General features: G+C 39.0%; 1 protein-coding gene across 1 annotated transcript in view; it reads left to right on the forward strand.

Moving 5' to 3' along the window:
• The window catches only part of LOC124877731 (guanine nucleotide-binding protein G(q) subunit alpha), a 39558-nt gene that overhangs the window by 2333 nt on the left and 14182 nt on the right, over nt 1-23043 (forward strand). The window contains exon 2 of the mRNA XM_047381170.1: nt 17951-18135. Coding sequence (XP_047237126.1) covers nt 17951-18135 — 185 coding nt within the window. The remainder of the gene's footprint in view (nt 1-17950; nt 18136-23043) is intronic.

Below are 23043 nucleotides of genomic sequence, written 5' to 3' on the forward strand. Positions count from 1 at the left end.
CCATTTAATTCATGTTGTGAAATAACTTTTTAAAAGCTTACACAGCCACCTGTACTGTCTACAAATTGTTTGAAGGCAAGGTAGGCCTGGTATGTGCAAACTTCTGAACTATTCTGCTTTTTGGCAAATCCAGATAATTGAGTCCTTATAATTGAGTCCAGAATCTTATCAGTCCTTATTGACCGGAAATAGGAAAGGTTTAGTTTGATTTAAAGTACGACAGTAAATCAAAAAGTTTATATCTGGACAACATTTGGATCAAGCAGTTTTTCCCTTATGGGTTTGGTTAAATATCCCACACAATATCAGTGATAATGATTAAAAAACTGTCTATAAATAATACAAAAATGCCCGGAAGCAAGAATGAAAACTTGTTGTTGAAAATCATTGTTTTATTATTAGTAACAATATTAATGTGTTAGGAAAACAAGCTAATTTGGAGAATAGGGATGAATATATAGGTGTCATATCTTCATACAACACTTATTTTCTGGTTGTTGTTTGGGATAAAGTTGTTTGTTTTTACAAAAGCAAAATCTGACTTGTTTAGTGTGAAGCATAGCTTCCAGCCAGAACTACTACACACTCACACAGTGACAGCGCCTGTGAACCTTTTGAATTTAAATTGCTAACTTGTTGCATAGAGGTGACCTGCTGCTGGCAGGATCTTGCTAAAACCAGATGAGGAACGGAGTTTAAATGTTTGTTAAAAAAGTAAGTTTGCAAGTTGTACAGGAACGACAACAAATCACATCCCTGGTTTACAGTATCCTATTGTTTTATGCGTTTTATTTTAGTTTCACACATCTTGCCTATGGCATAGATATTGTCCAAGTGATCTTCTCTATGCATGTGACTTTATATATTCCTGGTAAACTTTGCCACCCTCTGCGTTCTTCAAAATTTGACCCTAAATTAACCATAAGATAACTTACCGTATTTCCCGCACTATAAGGCGCACTTAAAAACCTTGAATTTTTTCAAAAAATGACAGTGCGCCTTGTAATCCGGAGCGCCTTATATATGGATCAATTGGTTAATTGGTTGATCCATACTGGTTGTACACGGCGCTCTGTCAAAATGTTTCAGTACGACTGGTAAACTACAAAGCCGCACCGCTTGCAGCATTACGGCTACCGTAGTCAGGGGTGTCGCCGAAGTAATAGCGGTAAACACCTGTACTGTGCTTACTCCTAGTCCAACACCACTTGTGTGTGTATAACGTTTGAATGTACTGTTGCAGGAATTGCCTGAACTATATGTGATTAGAAGCTCAGTGTGTGGGGTGTATGTTTCGTGTGTGTGTATGGAAGATGTTGACATTACTCCTCCGGACAGAGGTGGCGCTGTGTGCTGCCGTAGCTGAGAATCAAGAGTGAAGGAGTGACGTCGGTATTATTGTGTGTGTGGGGTAGGTAGAGACGGCGACCGGAGCAGCGGTGTATGAGTCTGTAAGCCCTGTGTTTTTACGTGCTGCAAAGTCATTAAAAAGAACCCCGAATCTCGTCAACAACTCAGTGTTTTGATGCTGTTTTTTCATGCTCAACTCAGCAACGTATGAGTGAGGGAGTTAACCCCGAGGAAACTAGTAACTTCGGCCCTGGAGAAAGCGTCTCCCCTGTGTCATCAGACTACGGTCAGGGGACAGAAACAGGAAAGGTTAACAGTACTAACGTTTGATTTAGTGCATCAAACTGTTTCTTTTACGTGTTTACTGAATCAGGGAAAAGTTCCCTTTCACGTTTTAACTAACGTTTGATTTCAACTTCAACTTCATAGACTCCAATGCATTCCTAACGTGCGGTTGGCTCTATTCAATAGATTTCTATGTAGAGGAGACCTTACCATGAGAGTGAATGGAGTTATCAGAACGCTGGTTTGTAGTGTATTAATAAAGTTTGACTGACTGACTTATCTGACTGTTTTGTTGACATTCTCTTTAGCACAGCTCCATCTAGTGGATGCACAACGCAACCCCAGTCAAACGTTTGACTGCAGTAGCTTCTATTCTATGCGCCTTATAATCCGGTGCGCCCTATATATGAAAAAAGTTCTAAAATAGGCCATTCATTGAAGGTGCGCCTTATAATCCGGTGCGCCTTATAGTGCGGAAAATACGGTAGTTTTGACATTTGTTAATCAAGACAGAATCGTCTATGTCTGGATCTTGATGCACTGAAAATAGATTTTCTTTTCCCACCTCATAGACAGGAACAGCTTAACATCTTTAAAGATATTTTTTCGGCTCTAGTGGCCTTTTTTATTTTTATTGACAGTAGGCAGACAGGAAAGTGGGGTAGAGAGAGGGGGAGACATTCGGCAAATGTCAGCAGGTCTGGGACTTGAAATCGGGACAGCCGCTTCGAGGACTGTAGCATCTGTATATGGTTGCGCGCTTTAACCCCTACACCATCAGCACCGCGCCAGCTTAACATTTTTAAGACGTCCTTATAATCGAGTCCTAATCTTAAGAAATGAGGATGAACAACTTACAACTATGTCAACATCAGGAAAAAGGGTTGACATATTTAGTTGTAAATTAATTATTGTGACTATATTTGGTCCAGAATACGACTTTCAGTTATACCAAGAATAATGGTTATTTTGGATTGTACTACGCATAAACATTTAAACACTGATATAAAGGGGGTATTAGCTGAGCTGTAGTGTTGGATGTTTGTAGGCCCCCAGATTCTGATTCTGATATGGGACCAATAAAGCCTTTGGCCGGCTCTTCCTCAAAGGCCCTTCCAGGTGGTGTGGTTATTTATGAGTGAGACAAATGTTAGCTGGGCCAAAGTCTGCCGCTTATTGGGTGTAATCAAAACAGTTTTGCAGCCAAACCCTGGCAATGATTACATCACAGAGCTGCAGGAGAAGCTTGGCGCCTTACTGCCCTTCATTTAAAAGCATTTGTGTTTGACCACTCAGCCATTGTTGTGTATAAAATGATGACTGATTTTTATTAGACCTTAGCTGGTTACTGGTATGTAGGTATACCAAGGTTTAAACAGTTCAGACCATGAAAAGGTTTCATCATACTGTTCCCTATGGTTAAAATTCATTTTACTGAGATGGCAGACAGAGCCTCAGATCAACCACCAGTTCTAAAAAGCCTATTAGATGCGATTATGGGTCCCGGAGAGCAGTGCTTGATACCCCTCCTCCTGAGCTAGCTCACTGAGTTTTTTTTTTACACTCAGAAAATTATACGAAGAAAGCTGGCTAGACCATCACATCCTAGTTTTTACCTCATGATGGATGCGTAAGGGTGATGGATTACCAGCAGTTTGCTCATTTTTCAAAAACTTGAATGGCCTGTAACATAAATAATGTTACACAACAAAGATTTTGTGTATTATTGTGGATGTAATAGAGGTATGCAGATCCGGGTTTTTATTATTATTATTATTGTGTTTCCTGCTAGAAATTCTGGTTCTATAGGTGGTCCAACTTTCTTCAGGAGCTGAGACGGGCTTGTAGAGAGCAACAACCAATCAAAATGTTAAGAGCGCCATGTTTAAAACCCCGTAGTTAGTTTAAACTTTGGTCTTACTGATTTAAAATTATAACAGTGAAAACACAGCTTGTCAACATTAATTTGAAAGTAAGACCAGCGCTCTGAACAACATGAGCTCACTGTCTCTCATCCTATCACTGTTTACTTTCATATCAACCATCAGAGTTTAAGTAGCTCCTTGTGTAGAACTGCGGTTCCACTATACCTTCAGGTATAATTAAGAAATCCAGCTTCAAATGCTGTGTGTAACTTTCCAGCACTGCTGATACCAATTAGATCAGCTGGATTGTAAAGCAGCGCCATCTTGCTTAAACTATTGTTAAGGAATGATACTTGTGGCATTAAGACATCTGTTTGCAGAGATTTGGGAATAAATAATAAGATTTTTGTAGTTTAACGGTCTGCCGATTCTGCATTCCTCCACGAAGCATCAGAATAAAACAGAGAGGGTAAAGTATTTACTGGATGAGACCGTTTTAGTGGTGTCATGACGTGGCACCAACGTGGCTCTTTGCTTGTGGACAACTATACCAGTTTTGGCTTTGGTTAAGCACAGGAACTGCTTTGGTTGAAAACCCACAAGTTTGTTTTGAAATCTGTTTAGTCTGTTTTTTGTATTATTTTATCAATCTGTCCTTTGGTTCATCATACTAGTAGCATGTGTGTAATGACGTGATGGTTACAGAGAATATTTTAAAGTCGTAGTCCTATAAAACACACAAAAATCTTCCAAGCTGAGCTAAATTTTTCCAACCGTGTGTTGTTCCTTTTTCCCCAGAAAACCTAAAAAGACCTAACTTTATCCAGCACTCACTTTTCCAGATTTTGCACTGTAGTTCTCTGTTATGTCATGTGATCATGTCTTGAAAATTAGATTGAGATTAGCTTAACCCTAAAATTATTCATAGCCCCGGCAGATTCAGGTGTATAATTTTCATTCAGCCTAGCAGTTTGTTACTAAAAGGAAACGAGATGGGAAATCTCTCAAGATAAACTTTTTTTTAACCTTTTTTTTTAAATGTTGAAAATTAATTTATGCAGTTCCTGATAATAATTTAAAATCATAAATGGCATTACAACAATCAAACCTTTCGTATAATTGCTGACCGGCTTTTTGCATGTCTCCACTGGTATTTTGACGATTTTATCTTTGGTGAGAAGCCCCAGGTCATTGAGGTTGGAAGGCCTCATTGCCATCATATTCTTTAGCTCCTTCCACAGACTCTCTATTAGATTCAAGTCTGTACTCTAGGTGAGCGATTCCAAAGCATTAACATCAATTCCAGTCAGAAAGGAAAACTTGTCGGTAAAATAAAAAGATTACTTTAACTAGTAATCTTCTGGGGGTTTCAATAATTTTAATATTAAAGGGAAAATATGTTTTTAAATCTTTCCTTTTCAAACTGAAATCATTCAGTTGTGGACTATATAAAGTGGAACTGCATTGCTTTGATCTGAATTCCTTGTTATCGTAGCTCCACAGGCTCCTCTTTTACCTGTCTTTTCCATCTGAGAGCAACTCATTTTGGTGCGGTCTCTTTAAATGCTATTGAGGCACTTCACACCCGTCTCCCTCCAGGTCAAAGAGCGCTCCACTCCACCCCATTCGGACATAGAGATACAATTATCTATCAGCGGAGAAACAAGACCAAAACTGCAAAAAAAAAGAAAAATGTAATGTAACGATACTATTCAAAACAGTACGGTTATGTCCTCAAGGAGCTAAAAGCAGCACACAGCACTAACATAAAGAAGGCACGATGCTACTGCTATCATAAACAATGGCCAGGACATAATATCAGCACACAATAAATACATCTTTAAAATAAAGTTTGTTGTCATTTAGGTTGTCATTGGTTGGCTGGAAGTCCATGATCTTGTTCAGCTGTTCCGCAGCAAATACTATGATGTAATAGTTAAAAAAAACATAAATGGAGAATAGAGAAATCTGAATGGACTGAAAAATATGACCCAAACAGAATAAAAAGATATCTACGCAGCACCTGGAAAGACTAAATTAAACTTTTCTGCACTCCTACAGATTCCCAAGTATACAACAAAATGTATGTTGGGGCTGAAAAAGTGGATTTTGCATTATATGTCCCCTTTTTCAATGAGAATGAACATATGGTGAAACAGGACTATAGACCTTTATTAACCCCTGTAGAAAGCAGAGACACTTGTGCATGTTGTAAGGAGAGACATACAGCCTGCTAAAGCAATCTGGGCCAACTTACCACTGTTGTTTCAGAGCTCATTTAATGTATCTGCTAATTGGCTTCGCTTCATAGTAACATTGTGTGTCTCTGTTGTGTATTGTTTTACACCGCCACTTCAAGTGGTCGACTTAACCAAAGGAAGTCGTATGTGTGTGTGCTCTATTAGATTCCGATAACCCATATTCTGTTAAGTGCATTGTGGGATTTTAAACTCCTAATTGCCTTGTTCCCTGAGGGACTGGATTGGAAAAGTTTTCTTTAGATTGTCCCTTGCAAAGAGTGTTTTCTTTCTCCAGTCATTGCACTGCAGACTTGTGTTTTGTTTCAAACTCTATGAAATGTACATGTTAAAACCTGCAGACAACATATTTAATGTGAGAATTCCTACGATTATCTCACTATATCAGTTGTGAGCAGCTCCACTCCCAGTTGTTTCGACCTCCTTCCATTTTGTACCCACATAGTCTTTAACAGCTGCAGATTGGTTAATTTCTCTTCTTGATTAAGCATTTTTGATCGTGATGAATTGACAGCAATAATTGTAATGAAATGCTTAATTCTACTGCATAATATAATTACATCTGAGAGCAAAAATACTGAAAAACATTTTAGTATTACAAGTTAAAATCTCTTGAGAAAAGCTCTGATGAGAGCGTTCCTTTCTGTCGTGTAATTTAAAGTGCCTGTCACATGCTTTTCCCACAAATGCAAAAATTGAAAGAAAACATCTTAATATTGAAGAAAGTGGGCAGTAATTGACATTATATTAGGATTAAAAACATGATAAAAGAAAATAGCAACACAAAATAAGCATATTTTGATGTTAAATTTTGCAAGTCCAAAGTTGCCCGGAAATGACGTCAAAGGGGAAGTCTCATTTTTTGTGTGAGCGTCAATAATAAACGGTCCAGGTCGAAGCAAAGTTGTGTTAAAACAGCGTTAATATGGTAAAACGGTGCATTGCTGGTGGTGGCAGCAATACTACAACAGCAGCCGTTAATCTGCACTATTTTCCTGAAACATAGAGGATCAGAGCTGCCTGGATCAGAGCTGGGAAACTGACGAGGGACGGATGGGTTGGTCCCACCAAGCACAGCCAGTGGTGATAGGAGGACTATCATCAAACTGCTTCGAACAAGAAACCTTTGAATTCGCAAGAATATTTTACAGATGAAGGAGAATGTTGAAGCAGATGCTATAGCCAGGCTGTTTAGAGCATGTGATTGGAAAAGATCGTCAAAGAAAAGGTTGTTTCTGCTGTTGCTAAACGGATCAAGGCTCAGCAGGTAAGAACACTTCCTTGTTGCAAAAGTACATTCAGATATCGGCAGGTGTTGTTAATAATAAAAAATCCGAAACTATTTTATTTTTTATAATAATCCGAAATTATTACTATTAAAGTAAGCTAAATTACACACACACATACAATATATTTAAATAATTGTTTCTCTAAAGATTCAAATATAAAGTAAACAAAAAAAATGACAGTAGTGTCTTCAGATCTTGAATCATCCCTTGTGTCTGCTGCTGCTGCTCCATGCTGCTCAGTTCACCTCTGGTTGTTTCACTCAGTGCCGTATTTACTCTAACCTTGGATTTACACCGTATCTGCTCTGGTCAGGTCCGCTGTGAAGGCTGGAGGAGCTCCAAGAACAATACGCAGATCATGCAATAAAAGTAATAAATGCGGTAGCAAGTCCAAAACAACTTATTCTGCAGAAGTTAAACGGCTTCACTTTTAATTTTATGCATCCAGATATTTTCCTGTGTTTTTTTTCTACAGTGGGTGAGTTCACCTAGTGCAGAGAAGCTATATTAGTTGCTTAATTTGGTGCATTTAATGTTTAAATGCTCGGTTTATAATACCTTAGTTAACCCAGTAACTGAAATAATCGATCTAATGTATCAAACTGCTAATATATAAACGTGTATATATAAATATATGTGTGTGTTTATTAATATAGCGAGATCTAGTCCATCTTTAGTGAATTGTTTTGAAAATCCAGATGTGCTCATTCTGTTTCCTGGTGCTGCGGTATGATTCATACATATTGACTCCGGCATCTGGCAAAAATGGCCATCAGCACGTTGGTGCAGTTGTGCTGTGCCATCTGATGAAAGCTGACTTTTTTTTCTCCTGACCCTGAATCTTCTCTCTGATAGTGACTGAAATATATCTAAAGAAACGTTAGATTCTTTGCTACTGTTAATGTCCCAGGCCATTTTAGCAGTGGTCAGTTTACGAGCCGAGGTTCCCGCTCTACGTCATCAAAGAACGCAAAGGAGTAGTCTGGAAGTCCCTTTTCAGTGAAATTTAGGATCATTATATCTCAACAACAGTTCATTTCAGCGGCATGAATTTACTTTTTGAAATATTTTATTCATGTTTCCTTCCCATAAATGTAATTGGATTTATCATAAAAATTCGATTTCACAGAGACTTTAAAGTAAAGTGAAAACATGACAGGCAGAGGAGATAAGTGAAATAAAATGCTGATCCCAGAAAACTACCCAACATCCTGACAGGGTTCCTGCAGTGAAAACACAGCTAATTTCCACTAGTTCTGGTTCTGATTTTTGTTTGGGATAGTTAATTCTTATTATATAAAAGAGATCAGACCCCTGACGTAGGGCTGCACAACATATTGCAAATTTATTTATATACTAAAATCACTGTATGCAACATCATTACTATACAGAACTGTTTGCACTGCATTAAATATTAACTGATTATATAAGTAGCATGCATTTAGGCCCTCTGTGCATGTAATACATTTGGTAATGGGTTTTCTGTTTAATGCAACAGAATTTCTTTTAGGAGGACATTAGCCAACATTCTCACATATTGCATGTTTTCCTGATATTCACCCAGAAGATGATCACATTTCCCTACTAGAGATGCATCAGTTGGCCAATTTTTCCTTGATAATCACTGTCTGATCTGTTTTTGATTCAAATACTCATTATAATGGATTTCATTTTTCCTCTTTCACTAAGTGTATCAAAACATGATTCTCTTATCATTGTTCTAACTGTAAATCCATCAACCAACAGGATGTCCTTTGTTGTACTTTCAGAAAATAGGGAAAGGTTGGGGACATATGTTTTTTTTTTTCATTTCAAAGTTTTATTGAATTTAACAGCAGATAGTAACAGCAATATTTACTTATATAAAATATTCACTCGCTCAAAGGAGTGGATAGAAGTACAAACTTATATTAACCCACCCCTTCTCCTGCAACATTATTCCCATTACTTCTTTTTCTTATTTTAATTTTATACAACATTTATAGTCCAAAACAACAACAAAAGTGAAAAATGTGCTTTAATGCACAGGTGATGATCTAGTATTTGCATCTTTTTCTGTTGGATTTAAAACCGCTACCTTTATGAAAGAACCTGCAGCACATTGTTGTTGTTTTTTTCTGTGTCATAGTCCTTAGAAAAAATAGTCAGAATCAGCAGATCAGACCTCAAATAAAGTCTGTAACGGCCAGGAAAAGCCTGATCGGCACATCTCTATTACAGTAGGCTGCTTGTAGATGATGGAAAATTGCTCTAAATTATGGGTTGTCAAAGTGGGTACAAAAAAATCCCCAAGGTTTGGTATAAATTGAAGCTTTGATGGTACAAAACGTCCTGTGGGAGATGGCATCAATCATACGCGCGCTAAAATCTATTTTGTACGGTCTTCAGTATTTTAAAAATACTTTTACCAATGTTCAGTTAAAATCCATAGCTTAAGTCAACACCACTGTTTTTTTCATGGGTCATCATATCCATTATTCTGCCACATAATTTAATTTGATCAAGTATTTTTCTGTTTTAGAATTTTTTTTAATCTGTGTACTTTAGATGGCGTATTCGAGTGTCTGTTAACTCAGACCACATGACTGAACTTATTGTGGAAAATGTCATGTTTAGGTTCAAGGTACAAGAAATTCAGCATCCTTATCTCTATCTCCTCCCAACCTCGTTTTCAAATCGGCTTGTCTTATCTACTTTGAATAAAGGAAGCCAACAAAACTTCTTTATGCTTAGCAGGTTATTGCAAATTTCATTATAGCTCATTTATTTGATTGGAATTAAAAAAAAAACAGTTGCTGCAGATTGATTCAGCTGCACACACCCAATGCCAATCTCAAAGTCGTTTCGTTAAATTGAGATCTGATGACTGTGGAGTCCATTGAAGTATGGTGAACTTATTCTCATGTTCAAGAAACCAGTTTGAGATTATCTGAGTTTTATCTTGCTGGAAGCAGCCAACAGAAGTTGGGTACACTATTGTCAAAAAGGGGTGGACATAGCAACAATAATCAGTCTGTTGTCTTTTAGTTATGCCCAGTTGGCACTGTGGGTCCCAAAGTGTGCCAAGAAAATATCCCCCGAACCTTTCCTTCACCATCAGCAGCTTCATCCATTGATATAAGTAGGATGGATCAATGATTTCATGTTATTTACACCAAATTCTGACCCTACCAACTTTTGCAGCTGAAATTGAGACTAGGCAGACTGGGCAACATTTTCCCAGTATGTTAGTGTCCAGCCTCAGATTCAAGGCTGTGTTTAAGATGCTATTTCTTATACCTTGGTTGTAACAAGGTTTTTTTTGAGGTACTGTTACCTTTTAGTATCTTCAAAAAGTCTGTCCATTATCATCGGATCTTTGACTTTAACATTGGTATTTTTTTTCCACGCTACTGCTATTTAGTGGATATTCGTTGTTCGAGTGAAAATCCCAACAGACAGCAGTTTCTAAAATAATCAGAGCAGCCTATCTGCCATCAACAACCACACTAAGCTCAAAATCCCTTTTTAATTTCTTCCCAGTTCTGACACTCGGTTTGAACGTCATCAAGTTGTCTTCACCATGTCTAAATGTGTTGAGTTGCTGCCATGTGACTAGCTTAGAACCCATTCAGATCATCTTATAGTTCTGTGTTTCTACATGCGTTTATTACGTCTCATGATCAACTGTTGAAGGCCCTGACAGGGACAGGGGGGTTGAAGGTAACACACCAATATAACATCCGTGATTGTTCTTGGGACGTGGAAATAAACCTGTAACCTCTATGAACGAATGTGACATCGTACAAAGCAAAGACAGAACGGCAGCTGTTCAGTCCGCACACAGAGCAGACAGATTGTATCAACCTCCTGCTTCCATCTAATCTGATAAATATGTCAAGATAGAGTCTGATAAAAATAACAGTGAGGTGCTCAACGACTTTGCTTGGATTAAAAGCACTTAATGCATTTAGACTTCATGCATGAGGATCGCTACATAGAGCTCAGCGCCTGAGAAATCCACCGCAGGTGAAGGCTGCAAGCTATAAGCCATGCCCTTTTGAGCCAAAGGGCCCGTTATCTCAGCAGCTTGCCTTGTATAATGTGAAAGGACAAAGCGATCTGTAACGGGGAATTTGTGGTTGCTGGCTGCAGAACTATGATTTGAAAAAGGGCTTTATTTGTGTTTTAAAAAGCAAGTAGAAATAAATGTACCTAATAAAGTGGACGTTGAATGTAAATTACATTGATTCTTGCACACCTGATTTAAACATTTAACTTATGAGCCCATGTCTGACAAATGGACGTAGATCTGAAAGGCTGTGTCGTTTTTACACATTTACACACATGCATATATGGAGACTAAATCAGTGACACAAAAACATCAGACGGGCCTGGAACATTTCATGTTTTATATTTACTTTCACTGTGACCAAGCTATGTTTTCAGAGCAAAGATGAACAGCTTTTCTGTTTTCCTGCATGTTTATTGTGCTGCTTTGTTATTTGGGCTTAAATTATATGGCTTTTTTGTCGTTCAGAAACATTTGCTTGCAGGGTTTTCTGCATATTCACTGTCAGCTGCTTTTAGCAGCCAGATGAAAGCAGCTGTGGGAACTTTGTCAAGGCCATGGCTGAACAAAGTCCACCTCAACGCCTAACCAGCTTTTAACAGACACTTGTCACTGAGAGGAAAAAGGGCGAATGTCACATGATTCCTTTATGAAAGCGGCTAGGTCAGCAGAGAACAGAAAGTCTCAAGAAGTAACAAAAAAGTTCATTGGAACGCATTAAATGTTTCACACGTCTAAAAGTCGTAACAGTTTGTCGGCGCTGGTTTAAACCTGACTGTGGAGTAGATTTAAAAGTCACAGGAGAGTCTTTATGAAAGTGAAAATAAAAGCAACTCAGCAGCCTGCTTAATAATTGATGAAGTTCATCATGAACCATTTCCTATTATTGAGTTGAAGCTGCTCTGTGTTTTCAGATCCCTGGGAGGGAAAAGTCAAACTACATTTTTACTGACTTTTTTTTTGTGGAAATACTTATATTCTTACAGTTCATAAATTATTATGTCTTATTATGTTATTTAGATTTTGGAATCAATGTAAAAAGATTAAGACTCCAGTTCAAGTGAGTGTTATGTAGTATGGTACAATAACATTTTATTACTTGCAATTATAATTACTGTGTTGTGTATTTTATTTATGTTATCAGAAAAGAGCTTTTCTTTTCGGACGTCTGCTAAATGTTTGTCAGGAGTGCTGCTGAAAACGGAGGCCATGTAAGACAAAATATTACAGTTAAAAAACTGAGGTTAGTATGATATTCTCAGGGTAACTCTGCTTGAGCCGACGAATTTGGTTATAGGAGTCTGCTGCAGGCATCCTGGGTTTAACAAACACTGATGCCGTTTGACAAACAAACCCACAGAGCAATTTGTGCATATCTTTTCTCCCCATCTGATTGAAACGAATTCTTAAATCTTGTGACTTGTCATCCTTGCCTTCTGTGAGATGCTAAATGTCAAAAGTGGGTTACTCCTGGGTCAGTGCAGTTAGAACAGCACGACAATAGAAAATCTTGTAATTGCGATCATTTTGGTCAATAGTGTGATGACGATATCAGTTGCGACATATGCCTATTTTCTCTTTTCCTCCTTCTCATCTGTGCTACCATCTCTCTGTGAGCTTCAGCATTTTGGGTACTGTTAACTGGCTAAATATTACATTAGCATGTAAAATGCAAGTTCACAACACATACACCTGCAATATTTAAATTTTTTTATTTTTTTCAGACTTCAGCTCCTGTTGGTTATGCTATAAAAAATATATTTTAAGACCTAGCAGCGGCCCTGCAGTCCTGAATTCTGAATTGTTTTTAGGAATTTTCTCAGAAGAACCACAATTTGTCAATTGAGTATAACTTACTTATTTGAACCGAAGAGAGATCAGAACAGAGGAAAACACAGTTCGTTTGCACTAAACCACACTTTAACAAACAGCTAAGAACAGGAAACTGGGGCTACAATTCCCACAGGCTCACCAAAATTGTACAATAGAAGATTGGAAAAACGTTGCCTGGTCTGATGAATCTCGATTTCTGCTGCGACATTTGGATGGTAGGGTCAGAAATTGGCGTCAGCAACATGAAAGCATGGATCCATCCTGCCTTGTATCAACGGTTCAGGCTGGTGGTGGTGGTGTAATGGATATTTTCTTGGCACACTTTGGGCCCATTAGTACCAATTGAGCATCGTGTCAACGCCACAGCCTACCTGAGTATTGTTGCTGACCATGTCCATCCCTTTATGACCACAGTGTACCCATCTTCTGATGGTTACTTCCAGCAGGATAACGCGCCATGTCATAAAGCATGAATAATCTCAGACTGGTTTCTTGAACATGACAATGAGTTCACTGTACTCAAATGGCCTCCACAGTCACCAGATCTCAATCCAATAGAGCACCTTTGGGATGTGGTGGAACGGGAGATTCGCATCATGGATGTGCAGCCGACAAATCTGCAGCATCTGTGTGATGCTATCATGTCAATATGGACCAAACTCTCTGAGGAATGTTTCCAGTACCTTGTTGAATCTATGCCACGAAGGATTAAGACCGTTCTGAAGACAAAAGGGGGTCCAGCCCAGTACTAGCAAGGTGTACCTAATAAATTGGCCAGTGAGTGTATATGTAATTTTGTTTCCTCCTCAGCTTTCCTTTTACATGGAGTGCCACAGGGTTCAGTTTTTGACCCTCTTCTTTTCTCAATGTATGTCCCACCCCATGTTTCTACAGGAAGCATAGCATTTTTTTCTATTTCAGTCTTTTTAGTTTCTCCCATATTTATGTCCCTCTTAAAAATACAAAGGTTAGTCAGTTTATTCCCTGTTTAAATGTCTTCAAAGGCCTGTTTGGCTGAGATCTTTTTACATTTTAAAGGACAGAAAACACAATATCTCAACCATAGATTTTGCATCATTGACTCGGTATGTTAGACCATCAATTGGGAGGTGAAGAGATGCAGATCTTAAACTTGAAATCCAGATTAGGACATTCATTGTATCTAGTTATTTTTCCTCTGAGACTGTTTGCTAAAATAAAGCCAATTCTTTCAAGGCAGGTTGTTAAAACTACACTCCACACCTTGTTACATCGAGCCTTATTGCACCATACTTTGTTTTGAGATTAGTGATGCATCCATGAGATGCCTGCAGAAGGTGCAAAATGCTGTTGCACAAAATGAGCACATAACCTCTCATCACTGGTGGCCTGTACAGTTTAGGATCCTCTTAAACATATTTTGTTTCTAAATCTTTCAATGGGCTTGCTCCCCCTCTGAGATGTTACAGTCATGTACACCTGTCCATTCCCTTAGGTCCACCAATCAGCAGCTTCTAAACAAAAATGCTTAAACTTTGGTTTGTGCTTTGTTTTATGCTTTCGATTTTAAGACTCTTATTCAGACCCCAAAATTTGTTATTCTGTAGATTTTGGCACCTTTTAAGAGATTAGCTCTACTTTCAATATATTTAATGGTAATTGTTGCTGTTTTTATATAAATGTCATACTTTGTAAACCCTGGTTTATTAGGAAGTGCTTTAAAAACAAAGACGGCATTGTATGGTATTTTTGCCATACAGCCCACCTCTATTTAAACCTGCATCAAATACCAAGGAGAAAGTGTTGGAGAAAAAGGGAAAAATGGTTTATTATCAACACTGCATTAACTCTTTGCTCATGTAGTCAAAGTGGAGTCAAGGGTGTTTGTTCAGAGTTGAGATTCATCACCAAGCAGGGAGTGTAGATGAAGCAAGGATTATGAAGCATGTTTATATATCATGCATGTTTTTACCACTTGGCACACTTTGTTTTTTTTGGTATGACTGTAATATCCACAGTATGCTTTGCTTAGAGATGCAAAAATCAGAGTTTGAAAATGATTATGTTCATCTATGTGCACTTAGTGCTTACATTGCAAGAGTATAAGGCCCTTTTGTAGCTGACCGAGACCAACCGAGCTCTTAAAGACTAAAGTTTGTACTTGGATATCTGCTGGAGAGCTATCTTTACAAAAATATCTCTTCCTATGTGGCTCTGGAATAAATAAAAAAATGTCTCCCTAACTGGCAGAGGTTGGGGTTGTTTTTTTTTTTTGTTGGAAACCTTTGCGATGATACTAATTTCTGACATTTTTCAGCAATGAAGCTGACTTCTAAAAGAAGAAGGCAGTTTTTCTGATGGTGGGCTTGTAGCTTGTATAGCTCAGGAAATGTCTTGTCCTCACCCTAATCCCTTGTCGCCCTTTGTTGAGGTAGAAAAACCGAGCTGCCAAATGAGCAGAGCATCTTAGACTGTGGGATGAGCATGCAGGAAGGGACGGGGGCGCGAGGTTTTACATGGGTGGCAGTTTGAGCATCACTGTACTTGGGTGTGCCTGACCACTAAAAGTGTGGGGGATGTACTTAGAAAATAATAGGGTTGGCTGTTTTTGGTGTGTGGTGTTCTGCAGCGGCGTATTTTGGCCTTAAGGTTGGAGTACTTGGCCATTGAGCACTTCACAATGTTTTTGCCAGTATTCTAAATTAGCATTCGTATTATAGGAAGACCATTTTTTGTTCTTATAACAGCTGCACAGAAAATTGGACTGCTTGTTTTTTTTTTATTCCTGAGACGTTAATATAGGTTAAATTGGGATACAATGCCATTAAAAATGCTGATATCCATAATTTCTTTTCACGTTTCAATCGTAAACCATTACAACCTTTAATTCTTTTTTCATTGGGATTTTATGTGATTCTTTGTGTCATTAATACCAAGTAATGCAGCTCTGTTGGCTAGTGTGCTGTGCTAGTGTGTAATTTAACCCCAGTATAAATACAGTTTTTCTATAAAGGCCTCAGAGGTTTGTTGGAGAACATCTCTGAACAAATAACATCATAAAGATGAAGGAGCACCGTAGAGTGGTCAAAGATAAAGTTGTGGAAATGTTTACTGGAAAGTTAGGTTTGAAACCAATATCCAATGCTTCGAACATCTCACCAAGTCATGGCCATCCACCTCAATTGACAGGATGACATTAAGAGCAATAAAGCAGTGAAGAGATGTGGTAACTCTGGGTGAGCTACAGAGATTTACAGCTCAGGTCTGAGCTGATGGGAGCTCAGATGGCAGGACAACTATTAGTTGTGGACTTCACAAACCTGGCCTTTATTCAACAGTGACAAGAAGAAAGTTAAAGGACAACTGTAAGTAATCCCATTTGAAGTTGGAAGAAGGTGGTGCACAACACACTGAACCCATCATTCCCCCAGTGACCCAGGTTAGAGGCAGGAGCATCACACTGGATAAGATGGACAGAGTTAATCAGAAGATGGATGAAGGTAAAAACATGGCAACCCTTAAAGCAAACCAGTTGGAGGCTTGCAAAAGACCAGAGACTGAGGTTGAGGTTTGCTTTTCAGCAGGACATCAGCCCTAAACATACAGCAAAGCTACAAAAGAATGCTTTAGATCAAAGAATATTAATGCTAGATTGAAACTAGTTAGTACTCACTCAGTCATCAGTCAGTCATTTTCTATACCGCTTCCTCCATAGTGTGTCGCAGGGAAGCTGGTGCCTATCTCCAGCCGTCTATGAGCAGGAGGCGGGGTACACTGGGGTGGACAGGATGCCAGTCCATTGCAGGTAGTTTACTCAACTAGTACTAGTACTGGTTAGTTCTCAATCTAATTGAAAACCTCTGGCAAGACTTAAATGACTGTTCAGATTCTCCCCATCCAATCTGACTGAGCCTGAACTATTCTGGAAAGAAGAATCGGTCACACCTTCCGTCATAGATAACAGATGTGCGACACTCGTACAGGTATGCTCCAGCAAACACTTGTGTGCTACTTTGTGTTGTTCTGTCACATAAAATCCCTATACATACATTGAAGTTTGGGGTTGTAACATGGAAAAATGTGAAGAAGTGGTATAAATACTTCGCATTGTAACGTTGTGCCATACAAAAGGAATGAAACTTATCGAGCTCTTCCGCTAGAGAGGAGTTGGGTACTCTGGAGTGCAGACCTTTCAGTAACGGGGTAACGTTAGACCGTGCCTTTGCCAGGGTTCTCAATGAACAAAAAGAGAAACTACAGCCCCATGTCTTCACATCCACATACGTCCTGTCATCACTGAGCGTAGAGTGTTGCTCTTGGTCTGTCACCAGAGCAGGCAAACAGGCTGGGAGAAAAGAAGCCCACACATGTCATTATATTTGACACTGTGGGAATGAGTGAGCTGCATGTTTGAGTCCAAGTACTATACATGTGGGTACACTAATGTGTGTTTTTGTTTTATTCAATGTTTTGGCCCAGAAAACCACGAACTTTGAAACATATGATTCATATTTACAGCCTGCTAGCTATTTTTAGCATTGATAAATTTAAGAATAATCTTATTTTATTAGTCAGTACTATTGTCAGTACTACTATCTAATGTTAGTGCCTGGTGTAACCGGTGTGAACACTGTTTCTGCTGCTATGCAAAAACATTGTTCCTCTGGCATTGCCTAAGAAAACAGACATGATTCATGTAGCTGCCCAGCAGAGGAGCTAAAAGTTCATATTACCCTTACTGTCCTTCAAACTATACGCTAAAGCAGCTGATCTGCATCATTAATTTAAACAAAGACATGACTAGTACAGCTTTAAGTATTCCTTTTTTTAGATTTTACACACATTAACAAAATTAATTGAGAAGAAATAAACTAACGTTTTGTTACTTTTGAGGAGAATGCTATATAGTTAATGTGTATGTTACTGAGATATTTGAATTTTATCTGTCTGTTTGCCTGTTGCCATATGAAACCCATTACAGTGCAAGCGCTGTAAATTAACTTTCTGTCCTTTTCCTCTCTTTCTTGTGTAAATTCTCAGGAACTGGTGAGAGTGGGAAGAGCACATTCATCAAACAGATGAGGATTATCCACGGTGCCGGTTACTCCGATGAGGACAAACGGGGTTTCACTAAACTCGTCTATCAGAACATCTTCACTTCCATGCAAGCCATGATCCGAGCCGCAGAGACGCTGAACATCCCCTACAAATACGAGCACAACAAGGTATTTGGGATCTTCTCCCTCAAGCCTCTTTAACTGGTAGAAATAACAGAAACGACTATGAGGTCACAGTGGATTGGGATAAAGAGAGAAAGTTCGCTCCAAAAGTGTTGAGGGCATGGCTGAATATTTTTAGAGTGTAGTCTATCTTATTTGGAGCAGCCATCCATGATGATTTCCTGCTGATTTTTACACTTCCTGTGTCCTTACAGCTCTCCAGTGCTCCATCATGTTTCTGTATATTTGTGTTTGCTTGCATGTTTTTGTGCACTCACATACTGTCCATGCACACATCGGCGCATGAGAAAACAGAGAAGACCAGACCGCACTCACTTTTTCTGTCTGTCACTTCAGCTCCAGGATTTTATTCACCTTCCTCTTTAGCTCGACTTGCCCTTGTAGTTGTAGATTTGGGAACGGGTGCACTGACCTCTTACTCGCCATTAATTAACAGTGTGAGTGACAAATGAGAGGAAGCGAAGCGTAGGAGTTGTCACCTTGGCAACATTCTTAGCTGCTGTAGGGTTTTTTTTGCTCAAGAAATTAAATAAAAAATTCAGCGTTACAGTATAGGAAAGTAGGGAAATATCTGAATTTTGGACTAAAATGAGGTGGAATCTAGAATTAAAATAAAACAAATTGTGCAGGGCCTTAGATTTGAAATGAAAACATAATTGGATTCTACCGGGTTTCTGTTGTGGTGGTGGGACAATAATTCTCCACACTTGCTTCTGCATCCTGTCCCATTAGTGTATCCTTATGAGGAATGGAGTCTATGCTGTTTCAATCTAATGTGCATTTTTATCCATTAATCTTAAACATAAAAATAATGCACGATATTTGTGCATTTAAACTCCCTTTATATTATATCTTTATACTTCACATCTAGTGTTGGCTTTGTTACTGGGATGCTTTTAAATAGGACAATTTAAACTCAGGAGTTTCTGAAATGAAAGTGGGGCCAAACAGTGAAATAGTCTGTTGGGTTTTAATACGCAAATAGAAAATTAAACCACATTTGAAGCTTTAATTCTTGAGAGTTGTTAAAAGGGAATAAGACTCATCTCTAAATGAAACATTAGAAATGACTACCTAATACAGTGCTGCAAAAAATATTTACCCAGTTACAGATTTCTTCTGTTTTTTTGGCTGTATTTTCACACAATGTTGTAGATCATCAAATTCTAATGGCAAAGATAACCTGATTTTTATTTATTAAGGGAAAACTAACTAAAACAATCTCTTCCTGTGTGAAAAGGTAATTCTCTACCTTATTAAATTATTAACTAAACTGTGAAACAGAAGATTTTTTGGTCTCGTTTCGTTAGCCACACCCTCACGGGTAGAATCAAGAAATTATATAAATAGAACCGGTCTGACAACATAAAGCAGGCTAAAAGCAACACAATAAACACTGATCAAAAGAAATTTAGCACTTGTTGACATCCATCAGTCTGGAAAAGGGTTGGAAAAGCATTTCTACAGCTCTAAGGGGTGGCCAGTCTACCTTACTTACTCCAATAGTGCATCAAGGACTGATACAGGTCACAAAAGAACCCAGAACAACATCTAAAGCACTGCAGGGTCTCCTTTGCCTCAGTTGAAGTCAAAGTTCGTGATTCAACAGTAAGAAAGAGACTGGGCAAAAATGGCCTCCATGACAGAGTTCCAAATTAGAAACAACTGCTGACCGAAAATAACACAAATGTCCGTGTCACATTTACCATAACCATTTTCATCAACTTAAAGACTTTTGGGACAATATTCAATGGATTGACAAGACAAAAGTAAAACTTTTTAAGGAGATGTGTGTGATTTCAAAAAACATCATAGCAAACACGGCAGTGTGATGGCCTGGAGCTGCTCCGGGACATGGATGACTTGAAGTTACTGATGGGATCATGAAGTCTGTTCTGTAGAAGCAAAACCTGTTGGAAAACGACCAGCCATCACTTTGTGATCTAATATCTGGCATAATTTGAGCAAAACAATTAATGAAAGTACACCAGCAAGTCCACCTCTGAATGACTCTAAAAAGGGACATTTTAGACTGTCCTTGTCAAAGTCCAAATCTAAATCTGATATAGATGCTGAGACTTGATCTTTAATAGACTGTTCATGCTTGAAAGAAATTCTGCAATGAAGAGTGGGCCAAAATTCCTCCACAGTGATGTAAAGGTCTCATTGCCAGTTTTCACAAATGCTTGATGGTAGCCATGGATGGCTCAATCAGTTGTTAGGTTTGGGGGCAATCACATTTTCACACGGGGCCAGATTGGGTTGGATAGTTTCTTTTTTCTCTTATTAAATGAAATCTTTATTTCAAAACCTGCTTTTCATATTTACTCAGGTTATCTTTGGCTAATATTACAAGTTTTTGATGATCTGAAACATTTAAGTGTGAGTATAAAATAAAAAACAGAAGACATCTGTAAAGAGGGCAAATTCTCTTTCATGGTACTGTAGGTTTCTGTCTTTATTCCCAATTCACTTGTGTTCTTATGTTAAAACGGGAAGTGTCTGTCTGGGACAAAGGTTGTCACTCATGTCACCAGGGAAGTGAAAATGAAAGCTGGCGGTTATGTTTGTCGTGTGTTTGTGGTCATTCACAGTTTGCCACTAATATGTGCAAATATCAGCTCCATTTGCATTTCCAAGTCATGCATCCAGGTCTCTAAAGCACTCAATTCAGCACAGTTTCTGCAGACTTCCAACCATTAGGTACTTGCTGAAGATAGAAGCCATCCACCTCCGGAACATTGCCAAAATTAGAAATATTCTATCCAGAAGTGACGCTGAAAAACTAGTCAATGCATTTGTTACTTCAAGGCTGGACTATTGTAATTCGTTACTATCAGGATGTCCACAAAATGCAGTTAAAAGCCTTCAGCTGATTCAAAATGCTGCAGCAAGAGTTCTGATGAAAATTAAAAAGAGAGATCATATTTCTCCTATTTTAGTTTCCCTTCATTGGCTCCCTGTGAAATCCAGAATAGAATTTAAAATTCTCCTCCTCACATATAAAGCCCTTAATGATCTAGCTCCATCATACATCAGAGATTTGATTGGTCCATATGTTCCTAACAGAGCACTTTGTTCTCAGACTGCAGGTTTACTGGTGGTTCCTAGAGTCTCTAGAAGTAGAATGGGAGGCAAATCTTTTAGTTATCAGGCTCCTCTCCTGTGCAACCAGCTCCCAGCTTTAGTCCGTGAGGCAGACACCCTGTCTACTTTTAAGGCTAGGCTTAAAACCTTCCTTTTTGATAAAGTTTATAGTTAGAGTGGCTTAGATTATCCTGAGCTATCTTCCTTAGTTTTTACCTCCCCCTTCCTCCCTCCCTGTTGGTTGGAGTAAGGGGGAGTCAGGTTCAGCCTAAACCGGCTCAGTTATGGTTGAGGTGCAAACACACCATCCATTTCTGCTACCTGTATGACCCGTTCTCTTTTCCAATGGTTATAATCAGTCTGACAGAGAGAGGTATCCCAATCGTTGTTGTTTTTAGTATAACAATGACCATCAGTGGGCTCTAGATGGACAAACTTTATCAGTTTATTATTTTACTTAGTGCCCCTACATGTGGCCCGTTCTGGGGTGGCTGGGCTCTGGCACTCGGTGGTTTGGTCTGGCCTCCCCGGCGGCCCCGCACCGTGGGGTGCCTTGAGACGACATTGTTGTAAATAAGTGCTATATAAATAAATAATCTGAACTGAAACTATCTCTGTAATTATGCTGCTATAGGCTTAGGCTGCTGGAGGACATAATGACCACTTTCACCCTCTTCTCTACATTCTCACACTACTCTCCAGTTTTGCATTATTTGCTGTTATTTCAGCTTTTAACCTTGTTCTCTCTTTTCTCTTCCTAGAAGCTACACCTGGCCTGGCTCTGTGTCTACCTGTGACACCTTTCTGGAGAGGGGCATCGTCCAAGCTTCTCCCGGCTACAACTTAATGCTCACCCTCTACCGATGATCCACATGGCCCTGTCTTTTAGTGTTTAACCCTTTCTCTCTCCTAGACATGGCGATTGACTGAGCTTCTACTGTAACTAACTCTATGTTCTCTCTTTCAGACTCTATCCTTGAAAACTGGCTCAGAGTTTATCTGTTCTTTCTTTCTAGGTGAAACGACTAAAGGAGCTACATCCATTAACATTTACTTTTCCTTCCCATAGAAAAGACTCCTGGATCAGTGCTTCTTTGTTCTTTTTGTGTCTCTCCTCTGTTCTCTCAAACCTCCAGTCGATCGTGGCAGATGGCCGCTCATACTGAGCCTGGTTCTGCTGGAGGTTTCTTCCTGTTAAAAGGGAGTTTTTCCTCTCCACTGTCGCTACATGCATGCTCAGTATGAGGGATTGCTGCAAAGTCAACGCCAGTGACTGTCCACTGTCTCTACATGCTCATCCAGGAGGAGTGAATGTTGCAAGTCACTGACTGGATGCAATCTGCTGGGTTTCTTTAGATAGAAAAACTTTTTATCCAATTTGAATAAATAACTAACTTTGACTGCACTGTTCAATGGTTAGTATTAATTGGAATGTACAGGGGTTGGACAATGAAACTGAAACACCTGTCATTTTAGTGTGGGAGGTTTCATGGCTAAATGGGACCAGCCTGGTAGCCAGTCTTCATTGATTGCACATTGCACCAGTAAGAGCAGAGTGTGAAGGTTCAATTAGCAGGGTAAGAGCACAGTTTGGCTCAAAATATTGAAATGCACAACATTATGGGTGACATACCAGAGTTCAAAAGAGGACAAATTGTTGGTGCACGTCTTGCTGGTGCATCTGTGACCAAGACAGCAAGTCTTTGTGATGCATCAAGAGCCACGGTATCCAGGGTAATGTCAGCATACCACCAAGAAGGACGAACCACATCCAACAAGATTAACTGTGGACGCAAGAGGAAGTTG

This window comes from Girardinichthys multiradiatus, chromosome 12 (genome assembly GCF_021462225.1).
Source record: "Girardinichthys multiradiatus isolate DD_20200921_A chromosome 12, DD_fGirMul_XY1, whole genome shotgun sequence".
NCBI lineage: Eukaryota > Metazoa > Chordata > Actinopteri > Cyprinodontiformes > Goodeidae > Girardinichthys > Girardinichthys multiradiatus.